Here is an 18,014-nt window from a genome sequence, read left to right as displayed (position 1 = left end):
ATGACACTGCAAGTTCGTGATGAAACCGAACTTGAACTTCTACTCCCAGCCCAGGGCTTTCTTCGACCTTCTCATGCTTCTCTCTGGACTCTATATGCCACCTCACCCCACTACTGACGAGAAGCAAGGAATGCAACACAAGATGGGAGGTTTCTTTTCTGGTGCTGTTGAGAATTGATTAGGACCCAGGTTTTGGATCAGACAGACGGAGAAGCAAGTCTCAATCCGTCCTCGCGAGAGAAGTGACTCGGGCGACTTTCTAAGTCTCGGTGCCATCAGTAGAAAGGGAATAGTAGTTTCGATAAGGATTAAATGAGATAATGTATGTAAAACATTTCACAGTAAACAGTAGTTATTTTTATTCCTTTCCAAAAGGGTTTTTCTCTCCAGAGCACACCTCAAGGGGCCTGGAGGGAATTTCTTACTCAGGCATTTGTTAGAATAAGAATGTCCCCAATTCATTACTCACTTGCATTCAAAGAGGACACCCAAAGAGTGATCCAGATGGTGGGCACCTGGGTGCCTAGGATTTAAGAGGAGCTATGGGCCCGGGTCTGAACACTGTTCCATGTCCCTCCTCTGGGCCTGAGTGTCCTCCTCTGTAACGTGAAGGCATTGAACTTGCTCTCGATGCCCGCGTTTTCTTGCCTGTTCCTCCCACGCTTGTCTTTCCAGGCGATTTGCGACAAACTTTCCTAGCTCACTAGGAGGAACGGAAACAGTCCCATTGCGTGACCTTGGTATTGACTTAAATGCTTATCGGTGCACCGAGTGGCATTCAAGATCACGCCCTTGCCTATGACCAAAGATTAAGGACGCGATCCTCGTTTGAGAAAACGAAGAGCTTGCCTGGAATAGGGCAGTTGTGCCTGTGCTCCGTCCTCATGGGTGAATGGACACAGTCAGAAAACTGGGGTTCCAGCCCTGGCTTTGCACACGTGGGTTGTGTGACCTTGGGCAAATCACTCAACCTTTCTGAGTCTCATTTTCCTCATCTCTGAAAAAAATTAGTACAGGGTTGTGTAAGATTTCAGCAAGATTAAAAGATATAAGAGCCCAGGCCAGTGCTGGGACGTAAAGGGTCCTAGTTCTGGATGCTTCTAGAGCGTGTCTGCCTGGGACTTGGGGAGTAGGTAAGATTTGCCATAGAAAAGGCTCTGGAGGGAATTGGGGTGTTTACCCTCGATTAGTGCTTCTCAGGGACAATGTTGTCACCTCCCTTCCCCAATGGAATACTTGGCAATGAATGCCTGGAGGCGTTTTTGGTTGTCACAGCTGAGAAGGTCCTGCTGGCATCTAGTGGGTAGGGGCCAGGGATGTTGCTGAACTTCCTACAATGTACAGGACGCCCCTCGAAATGGTCACAGTGCCAACGGGGGAGTTGTTGGGGGATGATGCGTGAATTTTCCAGGGCCTGGTGCAGCAGTGGGTACCTACTAGGTGTGGGTAGAATGGTGTCATAGGGGAGCAGCAGCTTCCCTGGTTGGGTGACATCACTGGGCAGTCAGGTCCCCGGGGGTGGGCATGAGGATGGAAGATCTCAGACCGCTAGTGAGGTGTTTCTCACCATCTCATGCCCCGCTGTGGACAGGGCACCTTGGGAGGCAGCGAGCAGCTCACCTGTGGGGTGTTCAAGTGGAACACGATGCCCGTTTGTCAGGGATGCTTGTGAGCAGAGTCCTGCTTGAGAAAGGGAGCTAAGGCCCAGGCCAGAGGCCCTCTACCCACCTTCTCGTTCTCAGATTGATGAGTTCATAGACATTCAGACCCGGAAGGGGCCTCGGAGATCCTGGACTTGGACTCCTCCATTGTGTGGTAGGGAAAGTGTGTTGGCGAGAGGTCGGCAGACTTGTCTGAGAGCCTGTGATGCTTGTGGGCACAGCTAAGACCGTACTCCGCGTCTCTCCATGTCTTAAAGTGGTTTCTCCACTTGGCCCACTGACTCTGTGATTCCAAGAAGAATATTGAAGAGCTGGAGTTTGCAGCATTTTCTGGTTTTCTGCAAGTGTGGCTCGTTGCGGTTGCAGGCTTCGAAGCTGGCTTGCATCCACGGGAGACGGCACAGTGAGGAACCAGTCTTACTAAGAAGCCCCCCTGGCCTGGCTCAGACGGAGCTCTCCCTCCCCCCCTTTCTGGTGGGACCTCTTGGTGAAAGCCTCCACGTAAAGTCCTCGTGAGCAGTGTACTCGCCGTGTCCTCACCAGATTAGGCTCACAAGGCCTCGTCCCCGGTCTCCAGTCGGGCCCACCTCTAGCATTTTGTTCTTCTCCCCACCCCATGAAGGCTCAGTTGCAACACCTCCCGCTGGAAAGGACTTCAAAGTCACGGCTCTGTCGTACCCACGTCAGGTCCGTCTCCAAACCCCCAGATCCCCTCTCAGAGCCTGGTGCCTGGCTTAGGCCGTTTAATGTTTGTTGAATGGATGAAAGAGCACATGAGTAACGACACTGGGCGAACTGTCGCCCTGTCTTGACCCCTGCAGGTCAAGGACATTGTGGGCTATAATTCTTTGGGCCACTGCTTCTTCACGGAAGATGGGCCAGAGGAACGCAACACCTTTGAGCACTGTCTCGGCCTCCTTGTCAAGTCTGGAACCCTCCTCCCCTCCGACCGCGACAGCAAGATGTGCAAGATGATCACGGAAGACTCCTACCCGGGGTACATCCCCAAGCCCAGGCAGGACTGCAAGTAAGCACCTCCCCCTCCCTGCCCCGCGCCGCGCCGGGCCTGTGTGCATGTGTCCACACGACTTCCCGGCCCAGCATCTGACTTCCCGCTCTCGGGTTCCCGAGCGGCTTAGACCTCACAGCCCTCACAGCCCAAGGCTCTCAGCTGCTCAGACAGAGGCAGGAGTGTGTTTTCGACTTCTCCCTTCTCAGTGTGCCTCACGGGCATCGTTTCTGGCCAAAGATAACCACTGTTCTCATCCTCGGGCTTTTCCTGAGGCCACACAGCGCTCCTTTGAGGAGAGCAAGCGGGCTGCCACCTCGGAGCCCACAGCGTGTACACGTGGGCACCAGCTGCGCTGGTCTGTTTCTTGACATGAGAGAGTCAGAGACAGAGAGAGAGAGAGAGCTTCCCATACAGTCAACCTTCTGAGTCCAGGGCCTCGCCCTCAGAGACAGCCATTTTTCTGGGTTCTCCTGACTTATATTTCTTCTAGGGTCCATCTCAGATTTAACCCACAAACATGCTTATACCTTCAAGAGCCATGCCCCATCCAAATTCCGAACGTGTTAAAGGCATAAATGCACCCCAGTTCAATGAGAAAACTGGGTTTCAGATCAACAAATCAAGGGCATCTCAAATCACTGATAAGAGGCTCATCAAAGCAATGTTAGAGTCCCTGACATGGGCCACCCCTCCGCCCCGGGCAGCAAGATGGGAGCCAGTAGCCCTCTGTCTGACGCCATTCAATCTCTGCCCCCCGCCCACAGTGCTGTGTCCACCTTCTGGATGGCCAATCCCAACAACAACCTCATAAACTGTGCTGCTGCGGGGTCCGAGGTGAGCAGAAACATCCCTTTTTTGGGCGGGGCTGGGGGAGAGGAGACGGCCGGGGCCAACCCTGAAAGCTGTGTGCCCTGAGCCCCCAGTCTAGGTATCCACGCAGTCAGGCTTAGCGTGAAGAGGGAAGGGCCAGCTTGGGAGGCAGATGGACTTGCTTTTGAGTGATGCCTCTGGCCCTTCGTCACACTGGTGATCGTAGCTAACGAGTACTCAGTAGCATTATTAGATGCCTGGTACATCAGTGTTCTAAGCTCAAATTTTTTAATTGTATTTTTCACGCCTTATTTTTTACTTTTTGTGTGTGCACAGCTCATTTACTTTTATTTATTTATTTTTGGCCATGCCGCAGCAGGCGGGATCTTAGTTCCCCATCCAGGGATTGAACCTGTGCCCCCTGCTTTGGGAGCATGGAGTCTTAACCCCTGGACTTCCAGGGATGTCCCGTAAGCTCCAATAATTTAATTCTTGTGTCAACCCTATGAGGTTTGTACTATGGTGGGGAGGAAAGTTAGGCAGGGACATGCACAGGGTACAAACACGGTATTCTGTCTACACAGCCCTGCCCTTACCCACCCCTCGTGCTGCTTACCTTCCTGGGGAGCAGGTCAGGTGCCGTCTCTGGGCCTCAGCTTCCATATCTGCAGAATGAAAGGGTAAAGCCAAGGACACTCAGGAAATCCTCCCGTTATGTGTCAGGAAGGGGAGATTAACCCCGGCAGTGACTCTGAAATCCAGCCATTTGGTGTCCATCGCTGATACAGTAGGACCAGAGATACAGTAGGACCACAGAAGGGTTTTAACAGTCAGGATGGACGCCCACCCCCCAAAATATATTCGCCTCAAACTTCTCGCTGTTTCCCGCGGGTGTGTCTGGGAATGGGCCTTGGGGCCATCCAGTCACCCCAACAAGAAGCTCCCTGGTGCTGAATTCTGTGGCTTTCCCCCCATGTGCTCCTCCACCAGGAAACTGGATTTTGGTTCATTTTTCACCACGTACCGACGGGCCCCTCGGCCGGAATGTACTCCCCAGGTTATTCAGAGCACATCCCGCTGGGAAAGTTCCTTAACAACCGAGCACACTCCAACTACCGGGTAAGTCCTTCCAGGCCTCCCCGCCCGCCCACTGGTCCTTCTTCCCAGGCCTGCACATGATCAGAGCCGGAAGAGCCACAGCTCCTCCTGGCAGCCCCGGAGCTGGGCCCCTGAGTTCGATTTCGCAGTTCACTTGGTGGGGATGGGAGCGGTGGTGACTCCGAAAAGCCAGGCCTGATCTGTGAGCTAGGGAAGGTCAGGACCTGCTTCTGCAGGAAGATGAAGGTAGCATTAGCATCCTCTCCTCTGGTCACTTTTTCTTTCTGGGAAGCGGGTCCTCCATCCACGCAGTGCTAGGGAGGCAGGTGGAATACAGACATTTATGTCATCTTCGTTTGCTCATCAGTAGTTCTGTGTGTCCAGCACCAAGCGAGGTGCTGGGGAAAGGGACTGGGCTCTCGGGTGTGTCAAGGGCCCCCAGTTGAGGACAGCATCCAGACCAGAGTCATGGGCACGTGGGAATGGAGCTGGGAAGCAAGGCTGAGACCAGAGATGCCGTGCTGGGGACAGAGGTGGTCTTGGGGACACAGGGGCAGTGTGCAGGTAGAGGCCCGGATGTCAAGGCTGTTCTTCTGGGCCGCTCCCTAGTGGTACAGATGAAGAAACGGAGGGTCCTAGAGGAGAATGGATGCATTCAGGGTCGAAACCAAAGAGACTCAACTAGGGAGAAGCCCATGAAGATGAGAAATAATCTCAGAATAGACCTGTATATACAGCTAGGAGGTGGGGTGGGCCTGGGAGAGCCGTCTCCATACAGAGCAGGTGCAGAGGCTCTGGGGGCTGTGGGAAGCAGGGGGCAGTACTGCTTGTCGAGAACCCTTCGTCGAGAAGCCTTCCTATGAGCCGCAGGTGGGCCACGCAGTACCCGGATGTTTGGAGAGGTTGGAAAGGGGAGGAATACGTGAGGGAGGATGTTTTCCAACGGGGAACTAGGCAAGGACTCCCGGCCACAGATGGAGGGAGGGGCCCTTGGGGGCGGCAGGGTGGGAAAGGAGCAAAGAGGATCCTTGAGCCGGATGGATTCCGCTGCCTGGATTCCGGATGGGTTCCGAGCCAAGGAGGAGCCCCGCGCGTGGTGTTCACACCTGGTGAGCCCTGACTCCGTGCCACCGTGTAAGGGTCCTGCTCCCAGACTCTTCACATGGCTCCTCTTATTTGGTCCTCACAGCAGGAATTCAGTGTTATCATCCCATCTTACACAGACTGCACGCAACTGAGGCCCGAGATTTACCCAAGGTCCTAGCTCATGAGAGAACAACCGGGAATCAAGTCCCACTTCTCTTGACTCACATCACCACTGCTTAATTAGAAGTCAGTTGAAGATCACAATAGCCAGTGTCCTCCAGTTCTGCAAAGAAGAGATAAGGAGTCCAAGCCTCCCTAGGAGGCCAAGGGAATCCAGCCCTGAAGGCAGACTGAACGGGGCCTCACTGGGCAGCCTCACTCCCACTCACCCATGGCTGACAAAGCGGACACCTTTGGAGCCAGATAAGAGAGCGAGGTTCTTTCCTTGGGTCAGGCGAAAACCAAGACAAGACTGGGGAAGGCTCCCAGACCCCTGCCCCAAGGTAAAGACGGGACTTAAGTTCGGCATTTTCTTTGCATCAATGCAGACACATTTCCCAAGAAATCATATCTGTCATCCTTAATTTGGGGCCTGGGCTTATAACTGCCCAATGCAGTGTGAGTTTGGGGCATGGACTTCGCTGTGTGGCCTTGGACAAGATACTTAACCCCTCTAAACCTCAGGGTCCTCATCTGCACCTCCAAGAGGACACCTTATTCCAGATTTGACTTGAGCAATGCAGAGCAATGCAGGTTCTTCACCTCCCTCGTTGCAGACCCCCTACTTCTATTAATGCGTCCTGAGAGCGAAGCTGGTTTCACTGGAGCATTCAAGAGTACGCAGTGAGGCTGGGTGTGAGAAGATGCCTGCAATCTGCTGTCCGAGCTCATGTGTCCCTGAATGTCCCCTCTCCCCAGGCTGGCATGATCATAGACAACGGAGTCAAAACTACCCAGGCCTCTGCCAAGGACAAGCGGCCCTTCCTCTCCATTATCTCCGCCAGGTAATTCTATGGGCACGTTCTATGTGCTGCTCGTGGAGCTCGTTGCTGGACGTACCATGGTGAACATCTGAGCAGGGCCAAATCTGAGTCAGGGCTGAGGCTTCAGCAGCTGAAGGGAAAAGAAATTCTGAGAGGTTTCTAAAAAAATCAGCAAAATCCAATACCTGCTTTTTGATAAGTTGACAGGACTGGCCAGGGCCCCAGCAGGTTGGACCAGGATAAAAAGGTGAAGAGAAAAGAAGGGAGGAATTTCGCTATCAATTTAATAGGAAGGAACGTTCAGATTGTACCTATAAGTACATCTGGAGCTCAGCCCAAGGCCAGGAGCTACTTTTAAGAGATGCTGTCAAAACCTCAAGGTAGTTAGGAAAATCAGTACCCTTTAAGGAGACCAAGTGCTTGGTCTGTGTCAAAAGTGGGTAACACCGGGGGCTTCCCTGGTGGCACAGGGGTTGAGAGTCCGCCTGCCGATGCAGGGGACGCGGGTTCGTGCCCCGGTCCGGGAAGATCCCACATGCTGCAGAGCGGCTGGGCCCGTGAGCCACGGCCGCTGAGCCTGCGCGTCCGGAGCCTGTGCTCCGCAACGGGAGAGGCCGCGGCAGCGAGAGGCCCGTGTACCGCAAAAAAAAAAAAAAGTGGGTAACACCAATGACATGATCATGTCCACGGAAGACAGACATCAGGAGCATCCAGGCTCAGTGCTCCATTTGGTGGCTAAGATGTAGAAGCCCAGGAAAGGCACCAGGTCAAGATTACCCCCAGGGGAGTAGAGAGCTGGGCACCTCAGACTCCCCTTCCCGGCCACAGGGCTGCGTTACATGCCGGGCTTGGGACTGGCTGTCTGAACTTCCCTCTGTGATTTGACCCCTCCTTGGGGCGGCGGGGTTCCCCAGTGGTGATGATAACAAGAGAAGTGATATGTCTGTAGGATGCATGGGGCTCGACCCTGGGGAAAAGACCTCTGACTTCCTCAGCAAGCTCAGGACGTTCCCTGCAGAGCCCAGGGGTGCGAGTCGGTTGTTGTTTAGCCCGAGTCTTCCGGGCATGATAAGCAGAGAGAAACTCACTGCCCAGAAGGCAGTCAGTTCAGGGGTCCCCCCGACACGGCCACCTGTGCCTCCCCGTGCTGTGTTCCAGATACAGCCCCCACCAGGACGCCGACCCGCTGAAGCCCCGGGAGCCGGCCATCATCAGGCACTTCACTGCCTACAAGAACCAGGACCATGGGGCCTGGCTGCGTGGCGGGGACGTGTGGCTGGACAGCTGCCGGTGAGTGTGGCGTTGGCACAGCGTGGGACGATGCTCCTCCCCCGGGCGGGGGACAGACACGAGCAAGACAGAGAGAGGAATCCAGACATACCGATGTCTGACCTTCTGGTCGCCCACCCAGGCAGAAGCATGCAATGGCAGTGGGCAGTGACCCAGAGAACCCCCTAGAAGCAGCCTGCGGCTTCAGCCCACCATGCCAGGGGCTGTGGGGCACGACTTGCCCCCAAATAGTCACTGGGCTTGGCTGTGAGTCACATAACTTGTCATATAACCAGTCAGCGAAAGGAAGGAAGGAAGGAGGAAGGAAACCGACACTTTCTAGGCACCTACTGTGTGCTGGATCCTTGGTTGCATTTGTTTCTTACCGTGTTTCTTGGAGATATAAATTCTCATCTCCATCTTAGTCTATGAGGCTCAGTTGAATGCATTTTCTGAAAGGTGAATAGTTGAACCGGGACTTCAAATATCATCACATCAGACTCCAAGGCGCAAAGGAAAACGACAGGGAACCCCGAGTTCTGATATAAGGTCCCCATGGAGAGCCACGGCCCACGCTGGACAAGAGCCAGAGGGACTGGCAACTGAGTTGGGACTTCCTCTAAAGGAGTAGCATGAAATGTTCTCCTCAACTCCCTTTACTGTTAAAAAACGGGAATCAGAAACTCTACATGGGAAATAAGTGTATTTCTCCATTTTATCATGACCAATTAAAGGAGAAGTGAAGGAAGACTTGCTTGTGAAAGGAGCAAGAGGAAGTGAGAGTGTGTGAGGAGAGAAATAGATTTCACACACACACAGACACACGCTCACACACGCTCACACGTGTAAAGGCTTCTCAGAAAAGCAGAGGCCTGGGCAAGACAGACACTGACCCATGGATGGACCCCAGAGAGAGCCAGACACACACAGGGATGGAAAGGAAATGTCGCTGGCAGAGAAACCGGGGCGGGTTTTTTTGTGGGGTCAGAGAAGAGAGGAAGGGAAAGAAGAGGATTTTGAGAGTTTTGAGGAGAGGGGAAAGGGAAGAAGAGAGCCTCTTCTGGGCTTCTGAAGGGCATTTAGGGTATCAGACGGGAGGCAGGCTTGCTCTCATTGGCTCTAGAGAGCAGAAGTTGCAGATCTGGGCAGATTTCCACTCAGTAGCAGGAAGAACTTTCCCGCAACACAAGACGCTAGTCAATGAGAAAAGCTGCTCATCCCTAGAATAGAGGCCCAAGGACACTTGAGAGAGAAATTATGCAAGAGGTGAGTGAAAGAGGAAACAGATGGGGGTCAAAGCTAAAATTCTCTGCGGTGTTCTGCCTCCAATGAATGTCTAGATTCTGGCTTGCTGGAAGTTCAGGTCCCCGTAGAGGGAGTGGATGCCAGACTTGGGGCCGAAAGACAAATTGTGAAGCACGCCCCTGCCAGCGAGGGTGGATCTTCTAACCCTTCCCCAGCCTCCTTCCAAGGTAGCCCAGAATCTGGCTGGTGCAGAGGTTGTCGTCCCATGAGTGGGCACAGCCAGGGGCTGACAGAAGATGGGGATCCCTTGAGAAGCTTTGAGCCTTTGGCCATGGTGTCCATTTCTTAGGAAGGTCGCTCCAGCAAACCACTCCATGGGTGGAGGCACTCCTAGAAGTGGGAGGGACAACTAATAATACGGCAGTAGTCCAGAGGAGAAGGAATTACCGTGAGAACGTAGGTGAAAATGCGCTTCGGGAGAGTGAACAGGCTTGGGTGGACGGTAACTGTTTTGCTTTATGTGTGTTAAGTTTGAGATGCTTTTGAGATACCCCCGTGGAAATACATCAAAGTCTGGAAGTGCCGGGGGGAAGGGTGGCTGATTTTAGAGTCACCAGCAGACTGGTAGGGGTGGAGGCTGTGAGTCTTCATGCCGTCCCCAGGGGCACAGTGCAGAATAAGAGGACCTTGGGCAGAGCACTGGGGGACAGCGGTGGTAAGGAAAAACCATGAAGAGCTTGGGAAACAAAAATCAGGGAGTCCTGGGAGAGAACTAGAGAGCACAGGGCCCTGGAAGATGGGCCTTGAACGGTGAATTTGAACTGGATGGGCTTCAGACAGGGAGAAGTGCACGCGTCCCGGAGGACGGGGAACAGGGTACGCAGAGGCAAACCGGGAACTAGGGAGACTTCAGGCGGCCGGGACCCTCCCTGGAGCAGAGGGAAAGTGCATTCACTTGGGCCTGAAGCATGAGGGCAAGGATTTGGCTTAGGTTTATGGATGCTATGAAGCCACCAGAGTTTAGGAAGCAGAGAGTGGCACTTCGAGGGGATGTTCACCCCTGGGACAAAGGAAGTGAAAGCAGCCGCCATATTTGGACCCACGGTCCACGGCAGCGCAGACCCAAGGCTCGGCTCAGATTCTGTGGGACCCCTTATCACTCACAACCAGACTTCCTCCAGAAGTGTGCTCCTCCTGGCCCGCAAAATGGACAACGGCAAAAGGGAGCTGATGAGATCGCTGCAGGATAATTGCAAACTTAGTTCTCAGGGCCGACGTCCGCCTGACTTCTGGGAGACTTAGAAATCAGCTATTAGGGTCCTTCCTGCTGTGGCTGAAACAGTGATGAGGATGGCTACGGGCAATGGAACTGCATCCGTGTACCCCCACCGTTACCCAGGGCGGGCTGGTCCTGAGGGTAGCAAGACCTTCCACGTCCCTTTTGTCCAGTATCCCACTGAGCCCTGGAATCACAGGTGGGGGTGGGCTGGAGGGGGAGGCCCATGGAGTCCAGTCTGAACGCTGCTAATGCAACATGGCACCAAACGCTGAGAGCCCCTGCATTCACTCTTGTCTCTTTGGAGTCAGACACTGTGTGGGTGGGGATCTAGGCGATCCCATTACGCAGAATGTGTAAGCCTGCTCCCTCAGCAAACCCGGTGCTTATGCAAAGACCCCTCCCCTACACAGGATCCACGGTATGACACCAGGGCAGGGAGGAGTCCTTCCCTCCACGACTTCACTGACTGTCTGCTCTTGTCCCCAGGTTTGCTGACAATGGCATTGGCCTGACCCTGGCCAGGTAAGAGCCAGTCATTGCCCTTGGCACCCTGTGGGTTGCTGTCTCTGGACATCTCATTCCAGACATCTTCTCTCTACAGTGGTGGGACCTTCCCATATGATGATGGCTCCAAGCAGGAGATCAAGAACAGCTTGTTTGTTGGCGAGAGTGGCAATGTGGGGACAGAGATGACGGACAACAGGATCTGGGGCCCAGGTGGCTTGGACCACAGCGGAAGGACCCTCCCCATAGGCCAGTAGGTTTGCAAGCATGGCAGCTTCTTTGTTCTGCGTGGCTTAACCTAAACGACAGCAGTGGAAGGCAAGATGCTAGGATGTGATTTCTACCTGTTGACTATGAATTCCTCTGTCCTCTACTGGTCAGAGAAATCACTGAAACAATTGAGATTAACCAGCAGGGGGGTGAAATCTAGAATCAGAGAGAGAAGTCAAAAAACTGTGTTGGATATGAGTCAACAGGGAGACACAGCCGTCAAAACATAAAACGTTGTTCTGAGCTACGTTAACGGGAATTTAGCGTCCAGGATGGGCGACCGTGGCTTCCTCTCTCCTCGGACAGCACCCACACTCGGAGCACCTCATCCACCTCTGATGGTGGCAGAGTGATAGTCACACACAGATCGGGATCTTCAACCAGAGGCTGGGACCAGACTTGGGGGAACAGCCCGGGAGATGCTGTCACACGTTCTCAGGGCTGCTGTGCGCATACAGGATGAAACTCACTCTGTGTTAGGGTTAGAAGTGGTTTTGTGCAGGAAGGGGTTTTCTAGCAGTCAGGTTTGTTAAACGGAATGGCACGCCCGTCCTGGAGGGTCACCGGCTCTCTGTCGCTGGATGATAAACAGATGGCTGGAGAGGGAGGGGGTGACTTGGAGAGCTGAGGCACCAACGGAGCAAAGGGACTTGGTTAATTCCTCGGAAAGCTGCAGCTTGGGTCAGTGGTGAGGGAGTCTCTCCTTCTGATGGTGTTTCTGTTCAGACAGGAATTCGAGCCAGAGAGCCACAAGCAGCAGCGGGCTAAGAGTAGCCCTTTCTGCCCCTCTGAGCTTTTTCCTCTTTCTCTAGGAATATGTCCTTCCTGCCTCTACAGGTAGGACATAGGCCTAAACTCCCAGCCCTAGTGGGATGGGTATCTTTGAAAAGAGTTTGCAGAGAGAACCACAGTCTCCTTTGGCATGAGTGATCCAGAAGCCCTTTCTCCTGTCTAGCCTAAGTGGTGTAGCAGTCCCTTCAGATCATTTTTATGAGCAATGCTGGGTTTGCATATTTGGGTTTCTTTTCTGAGGGTTACCGGCCTCCCCAGGGCCAGAATGTTCTGACGACTTCCAGAGGTGAGTTTGTTTATGGAGGCCTGACAGCTTTGTCAGACTCAGGCAGGTCCCTCAAACTGCATTTGTAAGCAGGAGCCCAGGACCCCACGGTCCTGATCGTGAGGGATTCATCCTGTATGGGCCTGGGTCGGGGTCCAAGGGTAAAGTAAGCACACGGTTTAAATATAGAGCTAGTGAGAACGGGCTGTCCCTAAAATACCTTAAATGGAGAAATGCATGGAGCCACTCCATGAGAGCCAGGATTCAAGGCGATGACATTAATCAATTACAAATATAAAAATACAGAAATACGAGAAGCCCTTGGCACACCGTGTGCTGTAGGCACATTGCCGAGACTGGCGCTACCAGGCCCTTCCTCAGGGAACCGTATCTGGTGAGGGGAGCTCAGCGCTGAAGTAGGGACCAGCTGGAATGTGACTTCTCCCCATAGATTGCCCTCTTCTGCTTTCTTGTCCCTCTTTCTGCCCTTTCTTCTTTACGTTCACCGTGGAAGGAGAAGGCCCTGACCCAGAAGTAGAGATACCAGTAAAAGCATAAACACTGGGCTTGAAGAATGAGTAAGCCTAGCTTTGGGACCAGGCCCAAAAAGGATCGGCCCAGCCAGCCCCTCCTAGGCCCTTGTTTCCCACGCCCTGCTCAGGAGTCCGTGGCAAAGGAGAGAGGCATCTCGAGCACCCTGTCCCCTTGCTGGGCCGAAGGCAGAATTTCCAAGTTCCCAATTCTCCTCCAGCCCCTCCTATAGCTCCAGCTCCAAGCCTTTTGCCTCTTCCTCCATCTTTCCCTGCCTCTGGGGTATCAGGCCCTTCTAGGGGTCCCCTGGCAGTTCACAGTCTTGCCCTCCCAAGGGGGCCTGCCCTCCCTTCTAGGGATGCTTGAAACATGACCAGGCAGGTATTTTTCCATTTCATCATCACCTTCCATTCTGTGTCCTTCCTCTCCCTAGTTTCCCAAACCCAGCATACCGCCAATCGAAAGGCTTACTCACAGAGAGGAAGCTCATCTGGGTCTTAATCTAATTAAATTGTTATAGCAACTGAGACCAAGGCGATAATGAGTAATGGCTCTACTCTCCCAAGGGACATGATACTGGCTCTCTCCGGTAATATTTATTTATCCAATGCCTCTTCATAGGATGGGAATATGTGGGGAAATGTTTGTTTTTTGTTTTCTGTTTTTTTTGTGGTACGGGGGCCTCTCACCGTTGTGGCCTCTCCCGTTGCGGAGCACAGGCTCCGGACACGCAGGCTCAGCGGCCATGGCTCACGGGCCCAGCCCCTCTGCGGCATGTGGGATCTTCCCGGACCGGGGCACGAACCCGTGTCCCCTGCATCGGCAGGCGGACTCTCAACCGCTGCACCACCAGGGAAGCCCTGGGGAAATGTTTGTATAGAGGACCGTCTCTCAAACCCCAAGCCAGCAGCTAGACATCCATCTCTCCATCCATCCATCCATCCATCTAATAATTCATCCAGTAATCATTTATTGACACTTACTGTGTCCATAAATGCTCTCTCAGTGAATTAATTAATGCATCAATAATGTTCCGTTAGAGGGGGAGTTTTGGGGGTGGGAATCAGGAAGGGTTTACCCAGAAGGTCTCTTACCATCCACCTCGGAGGGTGTAAACAATGTTGCGGCACAACATGCAATCAGCCTGACATCTGGCTTGTTTAACTCCATAGGAATTTCCCGATCCGAGGAATTCAGTTCTACGACGGCCCCATCAACATCCAGAACTGCACTTTCCGCAAGTTCGCAGCCCTGGAGGGCCGGCACACCAGCGCCCTGGCCTTCCGCCTGAACAACGCCTGGCAGAGCTGCCCCCATAACAACGTAACCGGCATTGCCTTTGAGGACGTCCCGGTGAGTCCTCGAGGCACCAGGGCGAGCTCCCGGCAAACCCAGACCTTGGGCGGTGATTCACAAGTCCCTGCGGGGCCTGGAGTTTGAGCCGTTGCCACCACCGCAGGGGTTGAACATTCTTCTCCAAGCAGGCTGGGCCACGTCCCAGGTCTGTCTGCATCCAAACTGGAAAAGTACAAGTGTAGTTTGCCCCACAGGTCAAGTCTGGGTAAATGCCCCCTTGCCCTCACCCTGCTCAGAACGCACCCAAGCCTCAGAAGGAACTTTCCACTGCCCTCAAGGTTCTGAGGCTCTGGTCCTCCAAGGCTCTTGGGTTCGACCTACCGAGTCTGGTGACCGGGCCACTTCAGTTAGCACAATTCATCAAAAAAAAAAAAAAAAAAAAACCCGAGCAATTCCCACAGGAATCGTTGCTGAAGATGCTCTGTTTAATTTCTCCCGGAGAGTGGAACATAAACAGGGCCGTCCTCGCCCTAGGCAGCCAACAAGTTAGGAGCGGGGGTGAGGAGGTCAGGACACAGGGCTGCGCTTTGAGACGAGGCAGGTCCGGGGCTCCTGTTGCCTTTGCTCTGGGTTACAGCTTGCCCAGACCTCCCTTCCTCCTCCAGCCCTCTGCTCCTGCCCTCTGCCTGCCTGCCCAGTTCCTGGCAGCCTGAGGGAAAAGATGTGAGACTCAAGTTACTGAACTTCCTTACTCAGGCCACCGAGGGCCTGAAAGAGGTCAGTCACGGAAATCTCCAAGGGCTCATGTTGAAAGACTGACTTCCTGAAACACACCGCACACTCTCACACACGTTCTCTCTCCCGCATATCCACGCGACGTGTGTGTGTGCGTTTATTATACATGTATATGTACTTTCTCATACATTCACTGCCACTCAGCCTCATTCCCTCTCCACATACACACACTCACACACATTCACTCACACCCACTCACGCACACACGTGTGCACACACACCCACAGACACACCATCCACGCACACACGCATGTGCGCACACACTCACACGCGCACACACTCCTGTACCTGCCTCCCCATCCCTGCAGTGTTTTGAGCCACGTATTAGAGCTCTCTCCAGGGTCACGCACAGCAGCCAACCCTCCAGTGCGCAGAGGCCAGAATAATGTGCTGGGTCTGAGAGCTGAGGCACAGTGAACGTTTGGCTGTTTCTCTGGCTCCATCCGAGAGCTCAGCCGTGCACTCTCCTGTGCTGCCCCAGAGCATCTTTGGTTTGGCTGGTTTGTAATGTCTGGAAATCGGAAACTTCGCCCTGGCCCGACGACAGCTGCTGCTTCCCTTCACCTTCTGGTCCAGCCTCACATTCCCGGGCTGTGTTTAGATTACTTCCAGAGTGTTCTTCGGAGAGCCTGGGCCTTGGTTCAACCAGCTGGATATGGACGGGGACAAGACGTCAGTGTTCCATGACGTGGATGGCTCCGTGTCCGAGTACCCTGGGTCCTACCTCACCAAGGACGACAACTGGCTGGTCCGGCACCCAGACTGCATCAACGTTCCGGACTGGAGAGGTGCCATCTGCAGCGGGCGCTACGCACAGGTGGGGATGCAGGGCATACCCCCTCAGTGTCACCAGTCACTCACTCATGGGACAAGCATTGAGTGAGAGCCTACTGCATGCCTGCCTCTGTGCCAGGCCACAAAGGGACATAGGTCTCTTCTTCATTCTTCTTTCTTTATTTTTTTCTGGTAACCCAGTAGGATTTTCAAAAAGTCCAAGTGAGAACATTTTGTAAGCAGAATGCTTAGAAAAAGAAGTCAGACTTTGGCACCTAGTAACTGTGTGACCTTGGGCAAGTTACCTAAACTCTTGGAGTGTCAATTTCCTCATCTGTAAAATCAGGATAATAGTTGAACCCTTTTAATGAGCACATAGAGTACTTTACCAGCCCTCTCCACCAGAAATACAGTGCAAGCCGTCCGGGTGATCTTAAATGTTCTAGTAGCCACGTTGAAACGGCAAAAGAAATGGCTGAAATCTATTTTAATAATATACTTTGTTAAACTCAATATATTCAAAATACTATCATCTCAACATGTAATCAGTATAAAAAAATTGTTAATGAGGCACTTTACATTCATATGTTTTTCCTGTTCTAAGTCTTCGAAACTCCCTGCGTATTTTATACTTATAGCCCACTCAATTTGGATTCGAATTTTCTACAATTAAAGTAAAAGCTAGTCCTACCAAAACAATAAAGCTATGTTTAATTATTTAGCTGGAAAACTATTTTATCCCACTTTTGGTTGGAAATTTAAATTAATTAAAATGAGATTTAAAGTTTGGGTCCTCAGCCACACCGGCCACATTTGCAGTGCCCAGTGGCCACATGGGACAGCAGGCTGAGTCAGTGCCTGGAATGTGAAGATATGAGTTACTGTAGTATTGTTACTGGTGTTATGTGGAAGGAGAGCTGAGGACTAGATGAGCAAGGGGAGAGAGCCCCCGAGGAAACGAAGAGCTGTCAGATCAGGAGGGAAACGCATGAGCCCAGTGACCCCCGAAGGGGCAGGGAAACGTAGGAATGAGGAATCCTCACAACCATCCCGCAGGCAGGCATTCCTCTCACCGCTGTGGGCAGCAGCATCCCGAGCATTAGGAAAGAGAGAAAGGTGGACTTCCCTGGTGGTCCAGTGGCTGAGACTCCATGCTTTCACTGCAGGGGACCTGGGTTCGATCCCTCAGGGAACTGAAATCCCACAAGCCCCGAGGCACGGCCCCCCCCCCAAAAAAAAGAGAAAAGAGCTAAAAGTGATTTCGGGTCTGGGGAGGGACGGGGCAGGGAGCTAGTGCCAGTGAAGGGGAAGGGCCATGGGGGGCAAGGTGGGCCCCTGGAGGCGGGGCCGTGCTGGGAGCGGGTGCCAGCAGAGGCGGGAGGGATCGTTAGCAGGAGGGGGGCACAGAGGAAGGCAGGGGCCCGGTGCAGGGAGGTCCAGGGTATTTCTTTCCGCAGTAGAAGGGGAGGTCATGCAGTGAGAGGGCAGAGAGCGGGCCTGAGCTGGGTGGCCCGCAGAGAGTGATCAGGTTGGGAAGAGGTGCCGTGGAGACTGGAAGATGCTGACAGAGGCGTGCGGAAGGAGTGCCAGGTGGTGCTGCAAACCCAGTGGAGACTGTAGACGGAGCGTGGAAGGGGCACCGTTCTTCCTGGCTGCAGGACTTTCTCAGCCCTGCTCCAGAGCCCTGCAGGGGAGGCGGACCCGTGGAATGATCCAGGCCGAGGCATCTGCTGCATGGGTGGGCAGGGCAAGGGATTTGATGCTACGGGAGTGAGTGGTTGACCTGATGGTCTAGGGCAGATAAGAAGGGAAGGAGAGTCAGAAGGAGCTGACAGATTGGGGTCATGACCTGAATAACTAAAGGCTGACCAAACCCTCAAGGCTTGCAGGCACACTGCGGGCCTTATAGCATCCCTGATTCAAGGGCGAGACATCCCATGTGGAGCCTTGATCCTGAGCTTCCCTCCCACCCTTTCTTTCTGATACATCGCTTATTTTCTGCCGAAAGGGGCTGATTGTTAGTTAGAGCTTGCAGGTTACCATACCTGGCTACTGGTGAATTATTATTAATAATCTCGCCCCTCCGCTTTGCAGCTTACAAAAGGCTTTACTATACCTTTAAATTCTTATACCCGTGACACCGCCATACTAGGGCAGGGTTGAAGTTTCTCTTCCCATTTTATATGTGATACAACTAGAGGGGAAGATAACCCCTTTCCAAAGGCACATTATCGCATCTTGATGCGATGGTCTCTCTTGGCCACAGCTACGGGGATGTCACCTAATGAAATGGGACAGGTCCTAAAACAGGACACAGTGTTTTATTTATTTTAATGACTGTTTT

At 53.2% G+C, this 18,014-nt stretch overlaps 1 protein-coding gene across 1 annotated transcript in view; it reads left to right on the top strand.

The window, feature by feature from the left end:
• Positions 1-18,014, top strand: part of CEMIP (cell migration inducing hyaluronidase 1) — a 70,982-nt gene that overhangs the window by 40,553 nt on the left and 12,415 nt on the right. The window contains exons 13-21 of the mRNA XM_065872131.1: positions 2,483-2,688; positions 3,438-3,507; positions 4,474-4,602; positions 6,586-6,671; positions 7,809-7,940; positions 10,930-10,965; positions 11,045-11,200; positions 13,978-14,158; positions 15,498-15,713. Of these exons, the coding sequence (XP_065728203.1) occupies positions 2,483-2,688; positions 3,438-3,507; positions 4,474-4,602; positions 6,586-6,671; positions 7,809-7,940; positions 10,930-10,965; positions 11,045-11,200; positions 13,978-14,158; positions 15,498-15,713 (1,212 nt within the window). The remainder of the gene's footprint in view (positions 1-2,482; positions 2,689-3,437; positions 3,508-4,473; positions 4,603-6,585; positions 6,672-7,808; positions 7,941-10,929; positions 10,966-11,044; positions 11,201-13,977; positions 14,159-15,497; positions 15,714-18,014) is intronic.

This window comes from Phocoena phocoena, chromosome 2 (genome assembly GCF_963924675.1).
Source record: "Phocoena phocoena chromosome 2, mPhoPho1.1, whole genome shotgun sequence".
Classification (NCBI taxonomy): Eukaryota; Metazoa; Chordata; class Mammalia; order Artiodactyla; family Phocoenidae; genus Phocoena; species Phocoena phocoena.
Note: the sequence above shows the minus strand (reverse complement) of the source record. Positions and strands in the feature narration are given on the sequence as shown.